At 47.2% G+C, this 27,012-nt stretch overlaps 1 protein-coding gene and 1 non-coding gene across 6 annotated transcripts in view; one reads left to right on the forward strand and one right to left on the reverse strand.

Annotated features, from left to right (window-relative positions):
* RAP1GAP2 (RAP1 GTPase activating protein 2) overlaps positions 1 to 27,012 on the reverse strand; it is a 206,915-nt gene that overhangs the window by 21,880 nt on the left and 158,023 nt on the right. For all 5 annotated transcript variants that reach the window (XM_030295234.1, XM_030295231.1, XM_030295235.1 and 2 more), the window contains 8 exons: positions 22,564 to 22,642; positions 21,735 to 21,788; positions 19,197 to 19,280; positions 13,498 to 13,598; positions 11,085 to 11,214; positions 6,401 to 6,556; positions 1,162 to 1,233; positions 555 to 641 (listed from right to left, as the gene is read on the reverse strand). In XM_030295234.1, coding sequence (XP_030151094.1) covers positions 555 to 641; positions 1,162 to 1,233; positions 6,401 to 6,556; positions 11,085 to 11,214; positions 13,498 to 13,598; positions 19,197 to 19,280; positions 21,735 to 21,788; positions 22,564 to 22,642 — 763 coding nt within the window. The remainder of the gene's footprint in view (positions 1 to 554; positions 642 to 1,161; positions 1,234 to 6,400; positions 6,557 to 11,084; positions 11,215 to 13,497; positions 13,599 to 19,196; positions 19,281 to 21,734; positions 21,789 to 22,563; positions 22,643 to 27,012) is intronic.
* Positions 14,807 to 14,879, forward strand: TRNAK-CUU. Its single transcript has one exon. It is a non-coding gene; the product is annotated as a tRNA-Lys (tRNA).

Genomic DNA, 27,012 nt, shown 5'->3' on the forward strand with positions numbered 1-27,012 from the left:
TGCTCTGATCTGCCCGGCCTTTGCTCACGCTATTTCCCATGCCTAGAATAACCCTCCTCAAACTTTCCTCCTGGCAGAAGCCTTGTCAGATACCCAGATTCAGCAGGTCAAGGGCCACCTCCTCCAAGAAGCCTTCCCTGAACACGTCCCAGTTCTGCATGGGCAGAAGCAGTCACAGCCCCTGTGCTGGCCTCCATCACGGCCCAGTGTGGACACTATATCATACCTGTCTCTTAAGTAATGGCCCCTTCCCACCAGCCCAAAAGCTCCGTAAGGCAGAAACTATGTCTCACCCCTGTATCACGGGGAATAGAACAGAGCCTGCCACACAGTAGGTGCTCAATAAATGACTGGTGCATGGTTGGTTAGACCTGAAGTTTGCATGAAGTTTCCACAAGAGGAAAGAGTTCCTAAATCAACGCAGGACTGAAGGCTTAGAGGGGCAAACACAGTGCTCCGCAACTTGAGCAGCCCCCAGGAGAAGACCCCCAGGACAGGCTGGCTGAAAGCAGCCAGGAAGGCAGGAGGAAGACTTCCAGAAACAGTGCTCTCACCTCCAGTTTTGCAAACTTGTCCGACTTGCAGCAAGCGTTCTCTGCGTTGGTGAGCTTGGTGAGCAGAAACTCCCTGAACTCCGGGCCCTGGAACAGACATGAAGCTCTGGGATTCTCTCAGCCTCAGCTGTTGCTGAAAGGGCTTTCAGCCACAGCAACAGGTAAGCAGAACAGAGGGTCTGAGGAGAGTCCCTAAAAGGCCTCCTTCTGACATTCGGTCATTTTCTAGCCCAGGCCAGGCCCACCTAAGATGCCAATGTGGAAACCAGCTCTCCTGGTCCCAGGAAATCAACCCCTTGCCCCAGCATTTCCATGACTGAAAGCAATTCTTGTCCAAGGCTTCTGGGACTGAGGCATAGGTACAAAAATGTTTCTTCTAGCAGAAAGGCAAAGCCAGCGTCAAACACTGTGAGAAGAGGCACTGTACTAGGCCAGGCTGGCGGCACCAGGAGAGGAGGAGAGAGACCCCAAGTAAGGAGTTTCTCCCAAGCCTGCCTAAGGCGCTTCTAACGTCCCCAGCACAGATCCGGCCCCACTCCAGCCACGGCCACTCAGATGCTGAAACCTAGAGCCTGGAATAAGAGAAGAGCAGAAAGGGGTTTCTTACCTTCTGGAAAACAGGAGGGCTGGGCAGAGGTGGGCCAAAGGCGGGCACATCTTCCCGTGCGGTGACTGACACCTGAAACAGAGTCTCGGTGTGGGCCAGGAGGGAAGAGATCCAAGCTGAGGAGGATAATGCATTCCAAGCCCTGGCCCTAGGAAAGCCCACCACCCAGAGCAGTCCTCTGCCCTCCCCTCCCCAGAACTCAAATCCAACACTCCCATGAGCCATCACCAGCATGGCCCAAGTCGTCGTTCCTAGAAGTGGGGCCGGCTGCACAGAGCCATCCACATGCTCTCATCTACATTCCTGGAGGCCAGAAACAAGTTTGGCAAGATGACCAGACAGGACTGAGGAGTAGCCTGGGACTCTGCTTCTAACGCAGTACAAGTGCCCAGGAGGACTTATCTCGTTGCCTCATTTGAATGGATATTAATCCCACGGAGAAGACAAAGTGAGAACCGTTAACCCTGTCTTACTGATGGGGACACAGATGCCCAGAGACTGGGAGCCATCTCCCCTCAGGCACACAGGTGATTAGCCACAGAGATGACCAGGGAATCCAGACCTCCTGGTCCTGCTCTGTGGTCCTTTTCCCACAACACTGACTCCCAAACCTGAATCACTTCAAGTGTTTAAAAAATAAATACCGATTGCATGGGCTCCACCCCAAACTTACTGAATCACAAGCACTGGGGCGGAGCCAGGAATCCGCAACTGTTAAACACTCCACAAAGCTTTCGTGCGGTTGGTGGACTAGTGTTTGGGAGCCCTGGCCCCAACACAGGGTTAGACAGTCTGTCTGGGTGAGCCCTGAACCAACAGAGCGCTAGGGCCCAGGCTGGGAATTGTGGGTAGGGGGACATCACGGTGCTCTTGCACAGGGTGCCCCAGGCTCTGGGTGTGGTGTCCACTTCCGGCCAGCCTGGGGAGGCAGGAACTAGGAGTGAGAGCACCCAGGCGCTCTGCCTAGGGGTGTCCCAGCCTCAGGACAGGCCCAGCACATCCAGATGCCCTCCCTGCGTGGACGTGCCCTGGTTTCACCTGCTCTCAGCCCGAAGGCTGCAGGCCTCTCTAGAGACTCTGCCCTCTCCCTTTCCCAGACTGCCGCTGGCGTGAGCCTGGCCCTGGCGTGCTGCCAGCCTCCCTGGCCTATGAAGCAGGGCAGATGCAGAGAGTCTGCCAGACCGGGTGAGCAGGCAGCTTAGAGCCAGGCCAAGGGAAGGCCCTGCCAGGGTCTGGAAGGAAACAGCGGGAGAGAGCTGGTCAGTACTGCTTTCTCTCCCCAAGCTCAAGGCTGTCTGCGTGCCCAGAATTAGGAAATGGTGTGTGTTCAGCTGACATGATCTCTGGCTGGTTCCAGCTGCCAAACACAGTCCCCCACCACCACCCACTGTGCACAGGAACTGAGGTGGGGGGGGGAGGGCAGAGGTCAGGCCCTCCGTCCTCTTCCCACCCCTATGGCCCTCCTTCTCAGGCTTGCTCTAGAGTGGTCTGTGCTGACTGGGTAAGGCGCTTCAGACATGCTCTTCAACCTGCCGAGTCTCTTGGTCAGATAAGCCCACCACAGCAGCCATGTCAGAAAAGCAAGGGACAGGATCCTTCCGGGTGACGGCCATGCATCTTCTATCCCCACTGTGTTCCCTCTCCTGACCCCTTTTCCAACAAAGTGCCCGGGGCTTTGCTGTTCCCTCCTCTTGAGGACAGGTGGGTTGCTGGGCCGAAAGTAGAAGCCGCCAGAACACGGCCCCACCTTCTCAGTTTCTAAATTCAGTGCGGGCCTCCCAGCAGGGGGCAGGTCAGGGCTGAGAGAGAGGTGCAGGTACTGTGGGGAAGAGAATTTTCAAGGCTGGAAAGAGAAGGAGGCTTGGAGCGTGTGAGTTCAAGGATATACCAGGGAGGCGGGGAGCCTCCAAGGGCTCCCACCTTGACATGCACGGCCAAGTGTGGCCTGGAAGCCTTGGGGAACCGTGGAAGGCTGCCCAGGCACCAGATCCGCAGTGAGGGGAAGGGGGTATACAGGCAGCACCCCTCCCCAGTGGGGTGCTTCCCAAAGGATTCCTGAGACCTCTGCCGGGCTTCAGGAATCAGGGGCAGGGTGACCTGAGACAGGAAGAGGAGGAGGGAGTTCTAGTAACGGTTCAGCCGGAGTTCCCTTCCATCCGGGCAGGACAGGGACAAAATTCCCGTCTGAAAAATCATCTGACATCACCTTTCATGCACCCCTGAGTTTTGGAGCCAAGTTCCCACCTGCTCTGACGGCTCAGTGGTGAAGACCACTGGCAGACCTGGACACACTCCAGCTCCCCACCTCCAGGCTCTGTGGCCTCCAGCCTTAAGTGGCTTAGGCTCTCAGCCTCAATTTCCTTCCTGTAAAATAGGGCTAACAAGAGACCCTGCCTGACCAGGGGCTCATGAAGGTTCAAGGAGGCTGTGCTTCTAAGGGCCTAGCACAGTGCCTGGTGCAGAGCAAGCACCCAGTATGGGGTAACCTGTTACCTGGGGCTTTGTTTTTTTACTTCCCCTGCTGACCTGCACCTAAGAAAGGACACTTGAAATACTAGAGAGTTCCCCTCAACCATTTCCTTCTCTCTCCCTCCCTCCCTCCCTCTCCCTCTCTCTCTCTCTCTCTCTCTCTCTCTCTCTCTCTCTCTCTCTCACACACACACACACACACACACACACACACACACACACACCCCTCTTCCTCAACTCCCCCGACCCCTGACTCCGCTTCCCCTCCCGCGGCATGTCAGGGCTGGAAGGAACTCACAGCTGGTCTAGTCCAACTTCCTCATTTCACACAGATGGAAGCTGAGGTCCAGAGAGGGAAGGAACTGGCTCAAGGTCATGCAGCAGTCAGAGGCAGGGCCGGGACCAGAACCGTCAGCTCCTGAGCCTCTTGGTCTGGGAGGTTTTCCTGCACATTCCCACCCCTGTCCTTCCCTCTATTTCCTTTTCTTTCCTGTTCATCCTCCCCAGTGGAGGCCTCCTGGGACACTGTTCAGCCCCTGGGGATATCTCACCCTCCTTTGCCATAGCCCCTAAGTCTGCAGAGGTCAGTGAAAGTCCCATTTCACCCTGGACCCTCTGAGGAATCTGACCAGGTCCTCCAGGTCTTCTCATCACCTGGGGTGCTGCTGGGAATATGAATGGACAGAGCTCTGGGGAGCATGTTGGAAGGCTGGCCTCCCTCCCCCCGCCCTGCATCCCCAGCCCCATTCACAGGTCTGCCTTCCAGCCTGGATGTTTGCCCGGCAGGTGGACCACACAGTCCCAAAGCCTGGGGACAGAGCACAGCTCTCCCTGTGGGTCCTGCTTCTCTGCTTATTGCCACCCTCTCTGAGGACAGTGCTTCTCCCTGGACCATGGGCTTTGGCTGAGAAGCCTTGGTAAAGACTTCAGGCATCAAAGCTGGAGGTGGGGGGAGGGGAGTGGTGTTTTTTTGGATCTCTGCATTTTCCCACCCCACTAAGCTCTTGAGAAAGTGGAGAAGCCAGTTAGCTGAGTTCCATTTCCTATCAGGAGCTAAAAACAAATACTAAACCTCCACGAGAGGCCTCTTCTGCCAGCAGAGGCCCAGCAGACAAGCCACACGTTCGCACATGACTGCCTGGCAGCGTCTGGGAGCCCTCCTACCACACAGCTTTACCTCAAGGATCCTACCCAACGGCTCTCTGCCTCCACTGGCTGTGAAGAGAGTCAGTTGGCTGTCTGAGTGGCCCAGTGGCTGAACTGCACTCACTGGCCCTCTCCCCCTTCCCTGTAGGTCACTTCCACGTGTCCCACCCCCAGCACACAGGGGGCACTGAATGAATAAACTTGCTTCCATCAACAAATCAAACAGCTGTTTGAAGGGAATGCCCATTTTGGTGTTAAGAAGGTGATCCTCCAAGGAAATGCCCAAAACATGGCTTCTGCAACTTTTCAGCCGAAAAGCTGAAAGTGCTCAATGACGGAGGAGCATGGACATCAACATGAACATGGGGACAGAAGAGTCAGCTTTCCTCGTAGGAGAGAGTGTGGGGTTTTGTTTGTAGTCTCACATCTGCTTTTAAAGTTGATGTGCATTTTGCACTCAAATATGTGGGTTTCTACTGATGTAATAATTATATGACATCATTTTCCTTTCCAGAATCTTCAAGCAAAGTTGATACTTCATGAAGATGGCCATGAAACACTTGGGCTTTGTAAGCCCTAGGAACCAGCACTGGCCTAAGCTATTACACAGTTACTCCATTTTCAGATCATTCCAAGTTCCCATTGGCAATGACAGGCTCATTTCCCTCTCCCTTAGAACCCTGGTTCCTAACACTTCTGGGGAACGGGGAGCCCTCTGAGAATCTGACCTTTGATCTCTCTCCCCCTAATATGCAAAGAAGCACATGAACGCAACATCTTGCACATAAGCATTCTGCGTATATCCACAAGAGGTTCAAAGACTAACATCCACCTTAAAGACCCTGCCTCAGTCTATCTCCCTTGGAGCCTACAGCCCCCAGCACCGGTGAGATAGAAACTGTTGCCCAAGAGGTTAGAATTGTTTCTCACGGAGAAGGGGAGGGGAGCGGAGGGCTGGCGGCACAGCCATCGGCAACGGGCAGGGTGAGGGCTGCCAGGGCCTCCCTGCATCGGAGAGGACACGGAGCCAACCTGGAAGACCACTTATCGATCTGGAGGCTTAGATTCAGACTTAGACTCAGGTGCTTGCAACCCCCCCTTCCTGGGAGTCTTCAAATTAAGACCAATGGTTTATTCTAGAACAGCTAAACAAGAAGAGCCCACCCCATGGCCAGGGTCTGCCGGACCCCCTGCTCTCCACCGCTGTCACCATAAACATTTCTCCTTTCCTTTCTTCCCCTTGTTACCACCTTTCTTCCCTTCCCTTTCCTGATAGTCCTCCCCACCCTCCTCTCTTTTGTTCCTCTCCCCTGGCTCTGCCTTAGTCCAGCCAATGGCATTACCAGATTCCAAACAGAGGCACTGGGGGCTTCTCAACCCTTGAGTTGGATGCTATTGAACCTGGAAGCAGCCAGATGGAGGATATGACCTCATAAGGAAGGCCTCTTGGCTCCCAAATCCCAGAAACCTAGGATTTCTAGAAAACTGATCATACCAACACTAGGAGTACCATTTTGGAGAATGACCCGAGGAGCCACTGAGAACTAATGGTCCTTGATTTCACTAAATCCATAAGATGTGGTGAAGTGCCTGGGCCCACCAATTCCTCCAACGTTCTCCTCACCTTGTAGGATGGGGTCTCTGTGCCCGGATTCTCGACCTGCACAACAATGTAGGCATGTAAGAAGTTGGAGGCAATCATATCTGGGACAAACGGTGTGTTTTCTTCTTGGAAGATGATGGCCACAATGTCATTCCCAATGTGTCTCTTTCTCTGGAGCTAAACAGAAAAGTGTTCCATTGTTATAAGCCAGCAAGGAATATCCTGAAAACAGGATAGATCTATACAGGAAATTCCTCATTATTCTATCTTTATATATAAATCCTGAAACTCTGAGACCTACCTCTCCAGGGGCTTTTTTTTTCAATCTTTAGAAGCCACCAAAAAGAAAAACTGGGGGAGACACCTAAGATATTAGGTAGAGGCTAGCAAGCGTATCTTACTGAGCTCCAAAGCATGCAGAGCCCTGACTTGGGGCTCGTGGAGGATGGTTAAAAGGTGAGGGACAACTCCCCCTAAGGTCAGGAACAAGGCAGGGATGTCTACTCTCACCACTGTTATTCAGCATGGTATTGGAAGTCTTAGCCTCTGCAACCAGACAACACAAAGAAATAAAAGGCATCCAAATCGGCCAGGAGGAGGTCAAACTTTCACTCTTCACAGATGACATGATACTCTACATGGAAAACCCAAAAGATTCCACCAAAAAACTGCTGGAACTGATTCATAAATTCAGGAAAGTTGCAGAATATAAAATCAGTGCACAGAAATCAGCTGCATTTCTATACACCAACCATGAAGCGACAGAACGAGAAATCAAGGAATCGATCCCATTTACAGTTGCACCAAAAACCATAAAATACCTAGGAATAAATCTAACCAAAGAGGTAAAAAATCTATACACTGAAAACTATAGAAAGCTGATGAAAGAAATTGAAGAAGATACAAAGAAATGGAAGAAGATTCCATGCTCCTGGATGGGAAGAACAAATTTTACTAAAATGTCAATGGGGGCGCCTGGGTGGCGCAGTCGGTTAAGCGTCCGACTTCAGCCAGGTCACGATCTCGCGGTCTGTGAGTTCGAGCCCCGCGTCAGGCTCTGGGCTGATGGCTTGGAGCCTGGTTCTGTGTCTCCCTCTCTCTCTGCCCCTCCCCCGTTCATGCTCTGTCTCTCTCTGTCCCAAAAAATAAATAAATAAACGTTGAAAAAAAATAAAATAAAATGTCGATACTACCCAAAGCAATCTACATATTCAATGCGATCCTATCAAAGTAACACCAGCATTCTTCATAGAGCTAGAACAAGTAATCCTAAAATTTGTATGGAACCAGAAAAGCCCCCGAATAGCCAAAGCAATCTTGAAAAAGAAAACCAAAGCAGGAGGCATCACAATCCCAGACTTCAAGCTATACTAAAAAGCTGTAATCATCAAGACAGTATGGTACTGGCACAAGAACAGACGCTCAGATCAATGGAACAGAATAGAGAACCCAGAAATGGACCCACAAATGTATGGCCAACTCATCTTTGACAAAGCAGGAAAGAATATCCAATGGAATAAAGACAGTCTCTTCAGCAAGTGGTGCTGGGAAAACTGGACAGCAACATGCAGAAGAATGAACCTGGACCACTTTCTTACACCATACACAAAAATAAACTCAAAGTGGATGAAAGACCTCAATGTAAGACAGGAAGCCATCAAAATCCTCAAGGAGAAAGCAGGCAAAAACCTCTTTAATCTTGTCTGCAGCAATTTCTTACTCAACACGTCTCCAGAGACAAGGGAAACAAAAGCAAAAATGAACTACTGGGACCTCATCAAAATAAAAAGCTTCTGCACAGCAAAGGAAACAATCAGCAAAACTAAAAGGCAACCGATAGAATGGGAAAAGATATTTGCAAATGACATATCAGATAAAGGGTTATATCCAAAATCTACAAAGAACTTATCAAACTCAACAGCCAAAAAAACAAATAATCCAGTGAAGAAATGGGCAAAAGACATGAATTAGACACTTCTCCAAAGAAGACATCCAGATGGCCAACAGACACATGAAAAAATGCTCAATATCATTCATCATCAGGGAAATACAAATCAAAACCACAATGAGATACCACCTTACACCTGTCAGAATGGCTAACATTAACAACTCAGGCAACAACAGACGTTGGAGAGGATGTGGAGAAAGGGCAATACTTTTGCATTGTTGGTGGGAATGCGAACTGGTGCAACCACTCTGGAAAACAGTTTGGAGGTTCCTCAAAAAATTAAAAATAGAACTACCCTAGACCCAGCAATTGCACTACTAGGTATTTATCAAAGGGATACAGGTGTGCTGTTTTGAAGGGACACATGCACTCCCATGTTTATAGCAGCACTATTAACAATAGCCAAAGTATGGAAAGAGCCCAAATGTCCATTGATGGATGAATGGATAAAGAAAATGTGGTATACACACACACACACACACACACACACACACACACACACACACAATGGAGTATTACTCAGCAATCAAAAAGAATGAAATCTTGCCATTTGCAACTATGTGGATGGAACTGGAGGGTATTATGCTCAGTAAAATTAGTCAGAGAAAGACAAAAATCATATGACTTCACTCATATGAGGACTTTAAGAGACAAAGCAAATGAACACAGGGGAAGGGAAACAAAAATAATATAAAAACAGGGAGAGGGACAAAACAAAAGAGACTCATAAATATGGAGAACAAACTGAGGGTTGCTGGAGGGGTTGTGGGAGGGGGGATGGACTAAATGGGTAAGGGGCATTAAGGAATCTACTGAAATCATTGCTTCACTATATACTAATTTGGATATAAATTTTAAAAAATAAAAAATAAATCAAAAAGAAAAAAAAAAAGTGAGGGACGAGTTTTGCTGGTAAAGCCTGTAACTGATCCAGAAGACACACAAACTCAGATGAAGCTACCTGAGAACAGTAACAAAGGCACCAGCCAGCATGTGCTAAATCAGCTGCCACACACAAAGTGTCCAACATTATGGAGGCAGAGAGGAGAATAAAATCAGAGACCTTATGCTAATCTGAGAAGGCTTCCTGGAAGAGGAGGTGGGGGGGGGAAGACAGTGCTTGACAGAAATGTGGATGAGCAGGGATGAGTGGACAGATCATTCTATAGCAGAGGGAAGGAGAGCCATGCTCAGAGAAGGAGGGCAACCTGGCTCGGCAGAGGTCATGGGCAAACAACTCTGATTCAGAGTCCCAAACTGTGCCAGGTGCTTTCACAGGTGATCTCAATCACTGAGCACCTGTGTGTGAGGACCCATGCTGGGCTGTTCACACATGATTTCAACAGTTAGGGCCCTCCTGTACGCTAAGTTCTGGCTAGGCGCTTACCTACACATTTGTTCCTTTATTAAGCACTTACTGAATGCAGGCCCTATGTTCCACATTGAATTTCTCATTTACTATAAACTGAACCCGTGCTGGGTACTTTTACACAAATTGCCTCACGTATTCCACCCACTGCCTCCCATTTCTTGGGAAGAGAAAATTAATACTTATTTAGTCCTTGCAGAAGGCTCTGTGTACTTCCCACTGAATACAGGTGAGACTGAAAGAGAGCCCCAGGCTGGGGCAGGGCGTGAGGAGGCCATGAGGGAACAGAGACTAAGGTAAAAATGTGGAGAGAAAACCTACTTTGGATTCAAAAGGAATCCTGCTCCCATTTGTTTCTGGAACATTCAGTGGTTATTTTAGAGCCAAATCACAGTCTCGTTTGCCAATTTCCCTTTTTCCTAAGAAGCCAGGCACTATGTTTACAGTATTACATCTGTGCTCCCTCCTCAGCTCCCTGCTCAGAAAGGAATGGGTCAGGGTCTGGTGAAGAGCCTACCTCCCTTTCTGATTTTCCTGGAGACTGAAAAGGCATAAAGAGTGGAAAGGGGCAGATGGTGCAACGGCCAGGCCTCGGCTGCTGGTCTCAGGGCCCATCAGAAGCCACAAGTGAGAGAGAAGACGGGAAGACACTGGAGGCAGAAGTCTCACCCCGGTTCAGGTAAAGGCCGAATTCCTGCCCACAGGCAGGTGTGGTGAGAGACGAGGCCGTGAGACTAGAAAGGCTGGAAGGCGGGGGGGGGGGGGGGGGGGGGGGTCTCAGTCAATGAGCACCTTGCCATCCATCACTGGGGCAGGAAGAAGGACAAACAGCCCAGCGGCCTGCAGACTGGACAGCTGTCAGGAAGGTAGCCTGCCACAAGCCAGGCAGCATACTAAGCGCTACGCTCCGAACCTTCTGTGATGCCCGCAACAAGCCCCTGATTTAGGTGGTATCATCCCCATTTTACAGCTGAGGACCACGAGGTCACCAGGTTACCCAGCTTGCCTGGAATCACACACCCCTAAGCGGCAGGGCTGGCGTCAAGCTGCTATCTGCAAACTCCATCGGGTACTGTTCGCGAGCACCCTACTCGAGCAGGGCACTTGGGCTCTGCTCCCAGCTCCGCCCCTCATCAAGCAGGACATGGTCTTTTAACCACGCGGAGCTGCAGGTGCCCCACCGGTCAAAGTGGAACAACCGGGGGCCCCGTCCTCCCACAAGGCCTGCGGGAGATAACACGATGGAACAGACTTCCATGAGAACAGCTAAACAAGCCTCTGGATTAAGAAAATGGGGAAGGGACCGCAGTCCCTCACGTATCTAAGACCAGAAGCAGGCTTTCACCTCACATGCCCCATGCTCCCGAAGCCCTCTGGAACCAGGTTACCTGCTGGGCGTCTCCCTCAGTAAACGGCAGCTTTGTGGAGACGTGAAACATGATCTCCCTGTCCCGGAATATCGTGTATACCGATTCCACCCCCGTCTGTCCGTGGGTCACATCCAGGCCGCCTCGGAAACTGTCAGGAAAACAGGGCAAGAGCACAGGGTGAGGACAAGTGGGCTTCTTGGTACAACCTCCCCTGAGGATATGGGGGGGTAGGAGAATGAATGAGAAGACATGTGAGAGTGAGGGCACAGAGAGAATGATATGGGCATCGCAGGGAGCTCTGTGCTTCTGGGCAGACGAGTCCTAAAGTTTTAACCGTAAGTCAGTCTATTATTGAAAACAAAGGCAGTACATCCATATGGTCACATAGGAAGGGAGGCTGCCCATCCACAATCCCAAGACAAATGTCATCCAGGTGCCAGTGGCCCTCAAGGCTGTGCATAAGCCTTTCTTCCCTGCAAGGCATGTCCAAAGTCTTCAGCACAGAGCCAGGGCAACCAGCCATCCTATTGGAAGCATCCAGAGTGAGCCTGAAGAGATGACAGATGCTGGATTCCTACCCAGCCAGCCCCTGATGTGGGGACCCAGAAAAGCAGCACCCAACCTAGAGGTGTCCGAGGAGCCCCTCTGCTTATCTCCTCAAAGGCAGGAATGAAAAATACTAAGGAACTTATATCACCATATATTGTATGATTCCATTTATATAACAGCTTCCAGGAACTGCCCCTTCTTCCTTTACAGACATGTGGCTTCTAGCCATGGATCATACTCTTCAGCAAGGAGAGGAAGATGTAGGTTCCTTTAAGAAAATGAAATAAAACAGACCCTGGATGTCAGTCCCCACAAGCGCTGTAATACAAACCAGAAAATGTGCTCAGCCTGGCATGGAGGAAAGCTCACCAGGCCAGGAGTCCGGCTCGCCAGGTTCTAAACCTTCTTCGGCCACCAAGTCAGCACATGATCTTGGGCACACCACTTAACCTGTCTAGGTCTCAGTTTCCTTTCTCTGTACAATAAGGGGACAGAAGCACATGATCTCTAGGGTCCTTCCTGGCTTTAATACACTTTATTTCATCTATTCTAAAATGTTTTTGTAATGCTTGTTTATTTTTTAGACAGAGTGGGACAGAGCATGAGCGGGGGTGGGGCAGAAACAGAGAGGGAGACGCGGAACGCAAAGCAGGCTCCCGGCTCCAAGCTGTTAGCGCAGAGCCCGACGCGGGGCCTGAACCCACAAAGCACAGGATCATGACTTGAGCCGAAGTCGGACGCTTAATCGACTGAACCACCCAGGCACCCCTATTTCATCTATTCTAAAGCACACATTTTTTCATATTTTAACATCTCTGAAAATCAGGATGCATCTTGCAATGGTGGCATCTCAGAGTCAATGGAAGGTGGCATAAAAAGTGCTTCACACGCTGTTATCCATTCTAATCCCTTAACAACCTGGTGGGGTCAGTACTATCTTTATCTCCCTTTTACAGATGAGGAAACCGAGGCTTCTGGAGGTTATTAGCTTATTCAAAGTCACAGAGCCAATAAGTGGTGGAGGTGGGATTTTAACTCATGTGTGATTGACTCCAGATGGCAGTGATGACCTTGCAGGGGGAGTAAGACAGAGGAAGAGGGGCGAAAAGAAGATGGAAGAGGAGGAGAGAAGGGGGCGGAGGAAAAAAGTGATTGCTGAACACCTACTACACACCGGGCCCAGAGCTGGGTGCTTTCACACATGTTAGAGGAGATCCTGTTAATTTGGCTGCTGACGTGGGGAATTCTTGGGGCTCAGCCATGTGCCAGCCACGAAGCATAGAACAGGAGGGCCAGGCCTGAAGGCCCTTCTCAAACGTTGCCTTTGTCAAGGAAAATCAAGGGCCGGAGTTTTCCAAGCAATAGCCCCAGTATTCTTTCCGTCCACTTGCAGAACCAGAGACGGTTGCATGGAGTCTTGCCAGGGAGATTACCGTATTTCTACCAACTCTTAACTATCCAACCTTTTTAAACATTATCTGAAATGGGCCACTTCTCCCCAAATTACACAGGGCCCTCTTTCCTGAGGCTCATCAGGCCTCCAGAAGACCTGGCAGGTGAGTGACAGGGTAGGTGGATTCATTTCCCTCTTGGTCAGAGCCAAATGTAATTAGGAGGACAAATCTGAGGCTGGAGCTGTTTCATCATTTATCAGAAGGCCAATGTCAGTGCCTCTCAGACAACATGCCTTTCTGGATTATCCCCCACATCACCCGTTTCCTCAGGAATGCAGATGAGCGTTGATCACTCGCTGAAAAATAATCCCACGTTTCTAGTGTATGTTTTTACCTCTCACATACCCTCTGAGACTCAGCGGTCTCCCCTCTCCCTTCCTCTAAGGTGTCATCAGTGGAGACAGAGCCATCACTTGGCCGAAACCCACCCTTTGAAGTCCTGCAGTGTGATCGTGTCCCCCAGCAGGTCCAAGAACTCCTTGAAAGCTGGGCTCTCCTCATTGTTCCCAAATAGCTCCTCCTCCAGGGTCTGAAAGAGAAACAGAATCAGCTGTAAGAGTTTAGAAAAGGCCTTCTTGATACCTCTGATGCTTCTTGATGCCAAAGGACAGAATGTGGCTGTCCAGCTACCTGGTCCCTTTCTTCCTTCCTCCCCATCCCCCCACATTCGCCAACAAGTGGGTCTGCTTGACTGGAGGAAGGACAAATAAAGGCTCAATCAACAGAGCTGGATTCTCGGGGCTGGTGGTTGACGTCTCTCTATTTCAACAAATGCTGCTGGTCAGCATAAAAGGCAACGCCGAAGCAAAGAATTCTTAGAGTTGATACCAAAAGCCAATCCGTAAGTTAAAAATTAATGGTTGGACTTCTAACAAAGGACTAGTATCTAGAATATACAAAGAACTCTCAAAACTCAGCAGTAATCAAAGTTATAGTGGGATACCACTTCACACCCACTGGATGGCTCTCATCAAAAAGCAAGACAAGAAATGTTGGCGAGGATATAGAAAAATCAGAAGCCTCATACACTGCTGGTGGGAATGTAACATGGTGCTGTCTCTCTGGAAAACAGTCGGGCAGTTCTTCAAAAAGCTAAGCATAGAGTTACCATATGGCCCAGCAATTCTACTCCTAAGAATATATCCAAGAAAAATGAAAACATAAGTCCACACAAAAACTTGTACATGGATGTTAATAGCAGCATTCTTCGTAATAGCCCAAAAGTGGGAACAACCAAAATGTCCATGGGCAGACAAACGGATATACGAAATGTGGTATGTCCATACAATAACACATAATTCTGTCAAAGGAGCGCAGTACTGGATGCAAAACATGGATGAACTCTGAAAACATGTTAAGCAAAAGAAACTAGACATAAAAGGCCTCATGTTATGATTCCATTTACATGAAGTGTCCAGAACAGGCAAATCCCTCGAGGCAGAAAGGAGCTTCGTGGTGAGAGGAGCTGGAGAGAATGGGGAAGAGTGACTGCTAATGGGCATGGAGTTTCTCTGGGGATTAACGAAAATTTTCTGGAGTTAGATAGTGGTGATGGTTTCACAAGCATGTGAATATACTCAAAACCACTTTATTGAGAATTAATTCTCAAACCACTGTGAACGGTATTGTGAGTTATACCTCAGTAAAGCTGTTATAAAAAGTTTTTGAACAGTAAAATAATTAATAATAATAATAATAACAATAATAATCCAATCAGGAAATGGTCAAAAGAGGGATGCCTAGCTGGCTCAGTTGGTAGAGCATGAGACTCTTGATCTCAGGGTTGTGAGTTTGAGTCCCATGTTAGGTGTAAAGATTGCTCAAAAATAAAACCTTTATAGGGGCGCTTGGGTGGCTCAGTCATTTAAGCCTCCAACTTCGGCTCAGGACACGATCTTGTGGTTCGTGGGTTCAAGCCCCGCGTTGGGCTCTGTGCCGACAGCTCAGAGCCTGGAACCTGCTTCGGATTCTGTGTCTCCCTCTCTCTCTGCTCTTCCCTCGCATGTGCTCTGTCTCTCTCTCTCAAAAATAAACATTAAAAAAATTTTTTTAAATAAAACCTTTATGAAAAAAAAAAGAAGAAGAAAAAGAAAATGGTGAAAAGACATAAACAGTCATTTCGCCCAAAGAGATATACACAGATGGCAAATAAGCACATGAAAAGATGTTCAACACCATTAGCCGCCATTAGGGAAATGCAAATTAAAACCATTATGAGATATCACTACACATCTATCAGAATGGCTAAAATTAAAAAATAGTAACAACACCAAATGCTGGTAAGGAGGTAGAGGAAAGGGATGACTCATACATTGCTGGTAGGAATGCAGACTGGAACCACCACTCTAGAAAACAGTTTGGCAGCTTCTTACAAAACTGAATGTGTAATCACCATATAACCCAGCATATGCTCCTAAGCATTACCCCAGAGAAATGAAAAATTTATGTTCACACAAAAACCTGTATACAAATGTTCATAGCAGCTTTATCCATAATAGCCTCAAACTGGAAAGCACCCAGCTATCCCTCAAAGGGTGAACAGTTAAACAGACTGTGGTATATTTATACCATGGAATACTATTCGGCCATGAAAAGAAATAAACACTATTGATACACTTAAGGATTTGGATGAATCTCACTGAGGGAAAAAAAGCCAATCCCCAAAGGTTATATATTATATGATTCCATTTATATAACATTTGTGAAATGACAAAGTTTTAGAAATTGGAGAATAGATTAGTGGTTTCCAGGGGTTGAGGACTGGAGGTTGGAAGGGATCATGGAGGCGAAAGGGGGGCTGGCAGGGTTATGAAGGGGTCACACAGGAATCCTGTGTTGGTGGACTTCTCCTGTACCTTGACCGTGAAGCCTACACACATGATAAAATTATATACAACAGGGGCGCCTGGGTGGCTCAGGTGGTTAAGCATTCAACTTGGGCTCAGGTCATGATCTCACCTTCTGTGAGTTTGAATCCCGTGCCAGGCTCTATGCTGACAACTCAGAGCCTGGAGCCTGCTTCAGATTCTGTGTCTCCCTCTCTCTGCCCCTTCCCCACTTGCATGGTCTCTCTCTCTCTCTCTCTCTCTCTCTCTCAAAAATAAATAAACATTAAAAAAATTATATACAACAAAATACACACACACACACACACACACACACACACACACACACACACCTGACAGATGGTCACACGTAAAACTGTGGAAGTCTAGACAAGGTCTGAGGACTGTATCAATGTCAGTATCCTGGCTGTAATATTACACTACAGTTTTATGAGACATTACCTTTGGGGAAAACTGAGCAGAGATACACAAGGGCTCTCTGTATTATTTCTTAGAACTGCATGTCAATCTACATACAGCTAGAAATTAAAAGTTTAATGATTTTTAAAAAATAGAAAGCAAAGCTACAAACAGTAGTAAAGCCCTGTACTTATGACAGGCATAAGACACCACATGGCCCTGCCTGACCGACAGGCTCTGCCCACCGTGGCGGGATCGGCAAACAGCTGACGTTCTGCAAACGTCCACGGACAGCAATGAACAGCTGCAGAGGATACGAGGAAACTCTAGTACACACAACCACTTCAAGGAGAAAGTCTCTAATAGGTGATCCTTCCGCACCTCCTCAACACCTGCTTTATAACAAAAAAGAGCAGACCTCAGGTTCTATGCCCTCAATAAGCAACAGAATCTAGCTAGATTTTAATAACTCTGTTTTAACAATTCTGTATTTCTTTTTAGAACTACCTTCATTTCATGCAAGGGATACCGATTTTCTAATTAGAGTAGTGGCATATTTCCTTTAAACAAGAAAGACATTTAAGGTGAAAAAAAAAAACTTTTTAAAGAAAATGTTAAGTAGTTAATAGTATAGGCGTGAAAAAAGGATAATCGAGGCATATGGTAGACAATACGATCTTGAATGTCATTTATGAATGTCTGAAGCTGGGGAAATACCGCTCTCTAGCAGGGGTCAGCAAACTACGGCCTCTGGGCCATGTCCAGCTTGCTGCCTGTTTTTATAAATAAAGTTTTACTGGAACACAGCCAGGACAATTCATTTAGTTTTGTCGATGGTTGCTTTTGCACTACAAAGGCAGGACTGGGTAGTTGCAACAGAGATAGTATGGCTCATGAAGTCTAAAACATGAACTATCCGGCCCTTTACAGAAAGTGTGCTGACCCCTGATCTATATAGCATGCTGCCAAGGCATCAAACTCTGACTCAGCATGCTGTTTACCCCACATCCTGAGGCCAGAATGTGGGAGAAGAGCTGCTTCCAGGCAATAGACATCTCGTACTGGAAAACAATCCAGCTTATGTACTTGGGGGATGCACCTCTCTGTAGGATTTACAGGTAGCCTGGTATTAGCATTGTCTTCATTTTTACCCTGGCTGTGAGTTTGACCATGCACTCAGGGAGGGGGTGTTAGTCATCACCGTATCCCCCAATGCACTTAGCACAGTGCCAGACAGACGGGAGAATCAGATGGGACTTGCTTATATCCTAAGAACAGCACAGAGCTATCGTGCAACAAATGTTTGTACTAACTGCCCTGCAAATATAGGTTTGCAAAACAACTTTTTAAAAAGTCTTAAAAAAAAAAAAAGACTTTTATCTCCCCACATGCCTCCACCTTGGCTCAGCAGCATCAGGTAAATAAACAATATACAGACTCCTTCTCAGAGGTGGATGGTTAATGTTCAGTAATTATAATTTTGCTGGAACACTGGATTGTAATCACCCGATGAGATCTGCTATGGTAAATTTCACAAGTGAAGAACTTTAATTAGGGGGGGGGTGTATTAGCAGAGCTGTACAAAATAAATATGCAATATGGAAAAATAATTAGAGCAGCTACCTGAATAATCTCCTTCCAATTATAAGATTCATCCGTGTTGGCCTTTCAGCTCCTAAACTCTTTACTTAATTAGAATGTTTTTAAGCAAACACATGTCTCTCGTGGTCTAATAGCCTCACACAAGGAAGTCAGCTATCATCTAGGCAAGAAAGACATCATCACACACACACACACACACACACACACACACACACACACACCAAAAAAACCCCACAGATAATACTGAAAGATACTATCAATGTACCATAAGAGCATCAAAACTTTTGTCCATTATTTCACACAGCAAAAAAGTTATGAGTATTTCTATAAAATCACCATGCTAGGCCCTTAGATGATACCAAGATGAACCTTGGAACCTGTGGAACCTTCTTTCATACAACCTAGGTGAGGAAACACGGGTGTGTTCAAAGACCACTGCTCAGGATGTTAATAAATGTTCACGGTAGACAAGATGGGAAGTTTGTGGTCTTGTGGTCAGATAAGTATGGGAAACACTGAGTTCAACAAATTTATAAAAGCTCTTTACCTTGGGGGTTCTTAGAGCCTGTAAAATGTTCCCACACAACTGCCCCACCCCCACGAGTCATTTGTTCACAGAGTACCTCACCAGGCTAGTGTCTCACGGAACGTACTTTGAGAATCGCTCTGATCAACTAACCCCAAGGCAGCATATAAGTGCTACAAGAGACCGAGGGGCATGAGCAGTGGTGTACTGATATATTTTTCAATCACCACTTTTCCAGCGAGGGAAAACGGAAGCCCTGGTTTGCCGATTTCCACGGCGTAAATACTTCCACTGCGGTTGATCTCCAGCAACCAGCCTGACATGGCTGAACTCAGAGCGGGAAGAGAGGCACGCCATGCCCCAGCAATCTAAGGAAGTTCCGGGAGAAAAAGCTAACTCCCAGCTGGGAGAAGGACAAGCAAGGAGAAAGCAGCTCGTGTTGATCCGTACCCCCCGACCCAGTCTGATTTTTCTTGTGACAACACAGCCCCCAGTTGAGGGGAGCCACCAGGAAGAAGTCAAATTTACTGTATGGAAAACTATATTACCGTTTAAAGGATCTGCAGGCCTCCTTGTGAGAAGCAGCCTGCCTTGGTGATTCTGTCACCTCCAGCCTAATTCCTATGTGAAAGGTGGCTGCTGTATCTGGCACGTGTAAGACCCTGCCGCAGGGCTCCTGTGCTTGGGGGGAGGCGAAGCGTCCCCAGGGAGAATCGACGCCATATGGCGACCAGTACAGATGTGTGGTGCTTACCTGCCTGGCTTTTTGATAAATGACCCCAAATTTGAATGTGTTGTTGACATCGTGCTCATCATAGGACACAATCATTTGGGAGGCCTGGGAAAATGTGGGGAGAAAAAAATCAGATTGTTTATTAACTCGGACGCAAACAGATGGGGAAACACCCATTTTGGTGGAGAATACGCCCCCCAGTGTGAGACATCCGTGAATATGCAGGGAGACAAAGGGTGAAGCCAGAAGTTACACCTAGTTCCCAGACCCAGGCTTCCCCCAGCGCGGCCAAACTTCTGGATCACCATTCCATTCCCATCCAGATCTGCAGGCCAAGATCTGGGCACACGGGGAACCCAGCAGGACTCAAGGAATGGGACTTACTCCAGTGCCTTAGCTGTGGTATAAAAAGGGAAGCCAGGACCCCAAAAGTGGTCAGTGAGGAAGACGCTGGCTCTAATTACACCTCTGATCAGCAGTATGATTTTGAGCAAGGCCCTGCTTATGCCTAGACTTCAATCCCTCTTACCCATCAAATGAAAGGCCTCTAAGGAGGAACATACAGCCCTATTACAATCTGCAAAGAGTGGGGAAAAATTTTTTAAAAAGAACCCCAAGCATTGGTTCTATTTAATTTTCTGTTTTGCTTCAGAGTTGGTATCCAGGGCTCAGAAGCACAAAACTCTAGATCTTGAACCCGCTGCTTTTACCTGTATAGCCCTGAGCATGCCACTTTACTTCTCTGGGCCTCAGTTTCCTCATCCATTAAATGGAGACGTGTGGTTGTTAAGATTCAATCAGACCAAGCACATAAAGTGCTGAGCACAGAGCAGCTATCATCATCACCATCAACGTAATCCTCCAGAAAGATTAGAGCTGAACCAGCTTGTTAGGAAAGGGGAGATCTGGGTGTTACTGGGATAGTTACTGGGATAGTCCCTGCAGTAAAAAGGAGGGAACTGACCGTGTGTTATACAACAGGAAGAACAAGGCGTGACTGTCGGCTAGCATACGTGAGCCACTGAGGCTCTCAGCTGCCTGAGGAAATGGACACTTCACAGCTCCCCGTGGAACAGCACTGCTGCTGCCCAAGCCCAGAGGGGGACCCCACTCCCGCATGGAATGAGTCAAAGGTGAAGAGCAGCTGTCCTGCCAGAGAAGAGGCATCCAGCCATGGAGACCTTCCAAGGAACATTCTCAACCCTGTGGATTTTAAAACCTTGCACACATCTCGGCCAGATGAACACCGCAGCTGGACCAAGCAGCGCTTCAAATATAGAAAACACGAAAATACAGCGGCTCTTCCATGATCACCAGAGCTGGAGGCTTTCCAAGTTATAGAGAGACCCGTGCACATGAGCGTCGCTGGGTTCTCTCAGTGGATAGGATTCGACGACAAAAATTGCCAAACTTGTGGTTAAGCTAGGCCTTTAGGATGGGGCTTTAATGTGTGGTTAAACCTCACTAATTCAGCTTTAATTACAAGAGGGAGGGCACTCGGAGCGACAGAGTTCAGTGGAGGGCACTGGTAAGTGCCTGCAGATGCTCAGGCTAACAAGAGGTGTCTGAGAGAAGGGCTCTGGCACATTCTCTGGGCAGGAGAGGACCCTGTCATTAACTCAGCCACTGCACAGGGATAAATGGTGTCAAGCCCAACCGTGAACATTCAAGGCGTTTGTTCCAGGGCGTTCTGGAGGTCTCAGCCAGGACAGGGCCTCTCTTCCCCGCCAAACATCTCACCTCATGGTCCCTAGCTATCAGAAGTGGGACTTGGGGAATGGACTGAACCAGCCTCAGTAAGCCTCAGCTGCCCTGGTGTCAGCACTCACTGCACAGCTCTGTTTCCACTCCCGGGCCCTGCAGGCTCGTGAAGAGGCGCTCAGTACACTGGCTCTCTTCCTGTGGCCAATTTAAAGCAATTCACTGTGCGTGAGTGATTTAAGTCCTGTCATGCCATAATTGTTCTTGAGTGGATTTGTTGGTTTGTTAAGTTATTATTGCTCCTCTGCCCACTCCCACCCCCACATCATAACTGGGGTCAAGATCGGGCCAATCCTAAGGAAACTGATAACAGAGAACCAGCCAGTCTATTAACTAGGGCCGGGCAGGGGCTTGTAAGGCCTCAGAGCTGCAGTAACACTGGCAATGGGGAGCCATGATCTGGCCTTTTATTTCTCAGTGGGGTTCTGCCATCTGCCACCCTCAACCTCCATGATGGCAGACCAGACCTGTGCTAGCCCTCTAGCTATAGGTAGAATCACTCCCCACCTCAGTACTGGTCCCAAGGAAATAGGACCAGAGTAATGTGGAGAGGTCTACCACTCCACAATAGACGGGGACCAATTCAGGTGGGTCTTTACCTGGGCATGCCTGAGGACTGGTTCCCAGTGGACCAGTTTGCAAAGGAGTGAGCAGGGAGAGAGGGAGACATGGAGGTTTATTGGAAAACCCCCAACAAAACCCCACCAACACACAGAGAACATCCCACAGAGCCACAGGTGTGAAAGTCTGTTCCAAGCTCTAGAGCCCTGGGTAGGGGGAGGAGGTGAAGATCCTCACCTTGGGGTACAGGACAGCGTTGAATTTCAGCCCCACTGCATCATCACAGAAAGCCTAAGCAGGAAGAGAGAGACACACAGTTCAGGGGCCGCTTCCACTGAAAACATGTGGGTTCCTCCGCCCACCAAGAGGAAGAGCACAAGAGGGCAGGACCTGCAGGGTCAGAAGGCCTGGAGTTGAGTCCTGGTTCTGCTCCCTAACGTGTGGCCAGGAAACTTGACTAGCCTTCTTGAGATTTCCCAGTGAAGTGAGGCCACAGAAGGCATTCGGCACAATTCTGCCTGGCATTCCCACTCTCATCGGGTGGGTCCAACCCAACCCAACCCAACTGATCATCCTTCTCACTCCACTTCGCTGACTCAGTTCTCAAGTTCCCAGTATTCCAGAATAGTGACATGGGCCCCGCCACCAGCTGATTAACAGCTCCTTCCTTGAGGGGGTCCTCTATCTGGACCAATAGCCTGGCTATCCTCCAGCCCATCTCTCCTCTTCTGGGAAGGCTACCTGGCCACTCCACCCCTTCCTCCTCTCAAGTCCTACAGCACTCTCCATAGCCAGTCCTGTCTTCCCATTTCTCTGGTCCCCTGAACTGGCTGTGAACTTGGGGGCAGAGACCATGAGCAGCATCAGCTGTGAGGATGAGATGGGGAGGTTGCAGGGAAGATGAGGGCATCTGCCAACAAACTTCCCCACGCCATCCATGCAGTCAAGGGCCAAAGAGTGTAGTGGCCTTCCCCTAAGGGCAGAGCCCTCTCAGGACAAGCCTGCACCCCCACCCCAGCCCTGGGCTAAAAGAGGAAGCCACCTTCTCACAGGGATTGGTTTTTACCTTTGCAATCTGAGGGACGCTGGGCAACTTGCTCAGGCCAGCCAAGGGGATCCGCTCATGCACAGTCTTCACTTTGGACCTGCACATGTGAATGAGGGTGAGAAAAATGTGTCCACAAGAAAGGGCGTCCATTAGGAAAGGGGCTTGAGATGGTGCCTGAGATCACACCAGGCCACAAGGTACACTCGCTCGGTGTCTCCCTACAGTCAGACCTGCTGCATTTCACCCAACCCACGAGTTGGGTGCTACACCCAAATGGTGGGAAAATGGAATCTTGTCATTATCCTGGAGGAGGAGGACACTTAAAGAACCTGCCTGAGATATGGGAAATGCAAATAGTCGCCTTCAAATTCACCATGATTTTGGGGGTTGTTGTGGGGCTTGTGTTCTCCCAAAGAACCGGGCACAGCTTCTGGATACACGTGTGCTCTCACATGTGATAAAGCCTCTTATGAAAAGAAAATCTAAGATTTGAAAATCTGGATTTACTCAAAATATAAATGGGATGAAAGTTGCTTTATAAAGGGATTTACCGTAAGACTCTAAATTTAGCCTGTTCCCTGATTCATTTAGCACATTAAGAAAGTGTTGAATTTTACTGAATGCTTTTCTGCATCTGCTGAGACAGTCATATGGTTTTTAATCTGTTAACCCGGTAGATTATATTTCTGTTGAGCCATCTTTTCCTTCCATGGGTAAAACTCACTTGCTTATGATGCATTGTTTTTTTCATATCCTGCTGACTTTAATTTGCTAATATTTTATTGAGAGTTTCACATGAATAGCAACACTGGTTTTTGGTTTTTTTGTTTTTTTTACTTCCCTTCTCAGGTTTTGATATCAAGGGGTTATCCCAGCCTCGTAAATTGCTGAGGAGTTTCTGATCCTTTGAAATAGTTTGTATACCATAGGGATTTTCTCGTCCTTAAAGTTTTGCTAAAACTCATCTGTGAAATCTCTGGGCTTGCTGGGTTTTGGTAGGAGGATACTTTTGGCTACCAATTTTGTTATTTAACAGTGAATATTTAGGTTTTCCATTCCTGATTGAGTCGATTTTGACAATTTGTGTTTTTCTATATAATTACCCATCCAATGTGGGGTACTGGGTGACTCAGTTGGTTAAGCATCCAACTTCGGCTCAGGTCATGATCTTGTGGTTCGTGAGCTCAAGCCCCACATCAGGCTCTCTGCTGTCAGTGCAGAACCTGCTTCGGATCCTCAGCCCCTCTCCCTCGCTCTCCCTCTCTCTCTGTGCCCCTTCCCTTGCCCATGCTCTCTCCAAAATAAACACTTAAAAAATAAATTATCGGGGCGCCTGGGTGGCGCAGTCGGTTAAGCGTCCGACTTCAGCCAGGTCACGATCTCGCGGTCCGTGAGTTCGAGCCCCGCGTCGGGCTCTGGGCTGATGGCTCGGAGCCTGGAGCCTTGTTTCCGATTCTGTGTCTCCCTCTCTCTCTGCCCCTCCCCCGTTCATGCTGTGTCTCTCTCTGTCCCAAAAATAAATAAACGTTGAAAAAAAATTTTAATAAAAAATAAATTATCCATCCAATGCATTGATATACAGGGGGTTTTGGCATTCTCTTAGAACTTTATCTGTACTTAAAACTGCATCCCTTCCTTCACTGCCGTAACATTGTTTGTATCTTTTCACCCTTAATCAGCCCTTGATGGGGTATACCGATTTTATTAATCTTTTCAAAGAGACAACTTTGGGTTTTGTTGTCTCTATTCCTTTTTATTGTTGCTTTCTACTTCGCTGAACTTGTTCTTGTCTTTTTTATTTTCTGCCTCCTATTTTCTTGGGGTTTTTTTCCCTACTATTCTTTTTCTAACTTCCTGATTTGCATGCCTACAGTTAATCTTTCTTCTTTTTTCACAAATGCAGTTAAAACTATACATCTTTCTCTAAGTACCACTTGAACTGCATCCCGCACATTGATAGGTAGTATTTTCATTGTCATTCAGTTCTAAATATTTTGTCAGTTCTGTTGTGATTTCCTCTTTAGCCCATGAGTTATTTAAAGGATTTTCTTCTTTTTTTTTTAACTTTCTAAATGTATGATATTTTCCTTCAGTATTTTAATTGTTGATTTCTAACTTAATTTTCTTATATTCACGGAACATAATCTGTATGTTATTTTAAATTCGTTAACTTGATACACAGACGTTTTTCAGGTTCTACGTTGGGCTTAAAAACAGTGTTGTTTTTGCTGTTGTGGTTGAATTAGGGAATGTATGTTACAAAATCAGATTTGTTAACTGCATTGTTCAAATCTTCTATATCCTTACAATTGTTGTCTGCTTGGTCCATGGAAGTGTGGAAGATGTTACTGAAATTTCCCACTAGAGCTGAACATTTGTTGATTCCTTATATTCCCATCAGTTTTTGCCTTTCTAAATTCAAGACTATATTGCTAAGTACAACTTCATGACTGTTAGATCTTCTGGGTGGACTGTTCTCTTTATCATCATGGGAGCTGAGCCCTCCATGGGTCCAGGAACGGGCATATTTCTCTGCCCAGGTAATGAACAGATTCAGAAACAAAAAAATTAAGGGTAAGGCAACTGGAAGTCAAAATAACTCCTTTGTTACTGATAAAGGCCACCCGGCTTAGTGTAAAGATGAAATGAGTCTCCTAAATGACCCCCAGGATTATCCACCAGGTCACAGGCAGTGCTGGACAAGAGGCAAGCCTCCTCTGTAGGGGCCTGCCCAGGTGGGCCTTTCAGCACAGAGGGGCAGAGGGAGCACCCTGAGGGCAACTAGCTCTGAGCAGGAGAAAAAGGAAAAACCAGGGCTACATACTTCAAGTTCTTGTTCCCAAACTCATCTATCAGAGAAGGCAGAGAGAGCCAGGGATGTTACACAGAAATGTTCCCTCCACACAGCAGGAAACATCAGGACAAGTTACAAAGGAGTACACTCTCTTTATCCCTACCAATGCTTTTTTTTCTGAAACCCTATTTTGTCTGATTTTAATGTTGCTACATCACTTTTCTTGGTTAGTATTTTTCCAGCATATCTTTTTCCATTTCTTTATTTTAAATCTTTCAATATTGCTTTTCTTTAGGTATGTCTCTTATAAGAAAAATATAGCTTGGGGCACCTGGGTGGCTCAGTTGGTTAAGCGCCCAACTCTTGGTATTGGCTCAGATCATGAACTCACATTTTGTGAGGGTGACCCCATGTCCAGCTCTGCGATGACAGCACAGAGCCTGCTTCGGACTCTCTCTCTCTCCCTCTCACTTTACCCCTTCCCCATTTGCACATACTCTCTCCCTCTCCCTCAAAAATAAATAAATAAACTTTAAAAAAAAAAAAGGGGGGTGCACTTGGATGGCTCAGCTGGTTGGCAACCAACTATTGATTTTGGCTTAGGTCATGATCTCACCATCGTGAGACTGAGCCCCATGTCAGGCTCCATACCTGGAGCTTAAGATTCTCTCTCTCTCCCTGCTAAGCCTGCTTAAGATTCTCTCTCTCTCCCTCCCTCTGCCCTCCCCCACTCTCTCTCCCTCTAAAAATAATAACAATAAAAATTTTTTAAAGGAAAATATACCCACTACCCTACAATCCAGTAATCAATTGCATTACTGGGTTTTTACCCAAAAAATACAAAAACGCTAATTCAAAGGGATGCACCCTTATTTTACTGCAGCATTATTTACAACAGCCAAATTATGGAAGCAGCCCAAGTGTCCATCCATAGATGAATGGATAAAGAAGATGTGGCGCGCGCGCACACATGCACGCGCGCGTGCACACACACACACACAGAGGAATATTATTCAACTATAAAAAAAAATGGATTCTTGCCATTTGTAGTTAATATGGATGGAGCTGGAGAGTATAATGCTAAGTGAAATAAGTCAGAGGAAGACAAATACCATATGTTTCACTCACATATGGAATTTAAGAAATAAAACAATTGAGCAAAGAGGAAAAGAGAGAGCACGAGAGAGAAACCAAGAAAGAGACTCTTAACTATAGAGAACAAACTGATGATTACCAGAGGGAAGGTGGGTACAGGGATGAGTGAAATAGGTGATGGGGATTAAAAGTACATTTATCATGATGAGTACCGAGTAATGTATAGCATTATTGAATCACTGCATCATACACCTGAAACTAATAGAACACTGTATGTTAACAGTATTGGAATTAAAATTAAAAACTGAATTTAAAAAAAGATGGCACAGAGGAAAAAAAGAAATATAGCTGTATTTTTCATCCAATCTGATAGTCTAGTACATTCATATGCTAATTTAGTCTATTTATATTTATTGTGATCACTAGTGTACTTGGAATGATTTCTATTATTTTGTGTTTTCTATTACTCTGTGCTTTCTTTCCTTTTTAAAATTCCTCCTTTCCTGCCTTGAGTTTAATTTAAAAATTTTTAATTCTCTTTTTATCCCTCTGCTAATTTGAGCTACAGATTTTATTTC

This window comes from Lynx canadensis, chromosome E1 (genome assembly GCF_007474595.2).
Source record: "Lynx canadensis isolate LIC74 chromosome E1, mLynCan4.pri.v2, whole genome shotgun sequence".
Taxonomy (NCBI): domain Eukaryota; kingdom Metazoa; phylum Chordata; class Mammalia; order Carnivora; family Felidae; genus Lynx; species Lynx canadensis.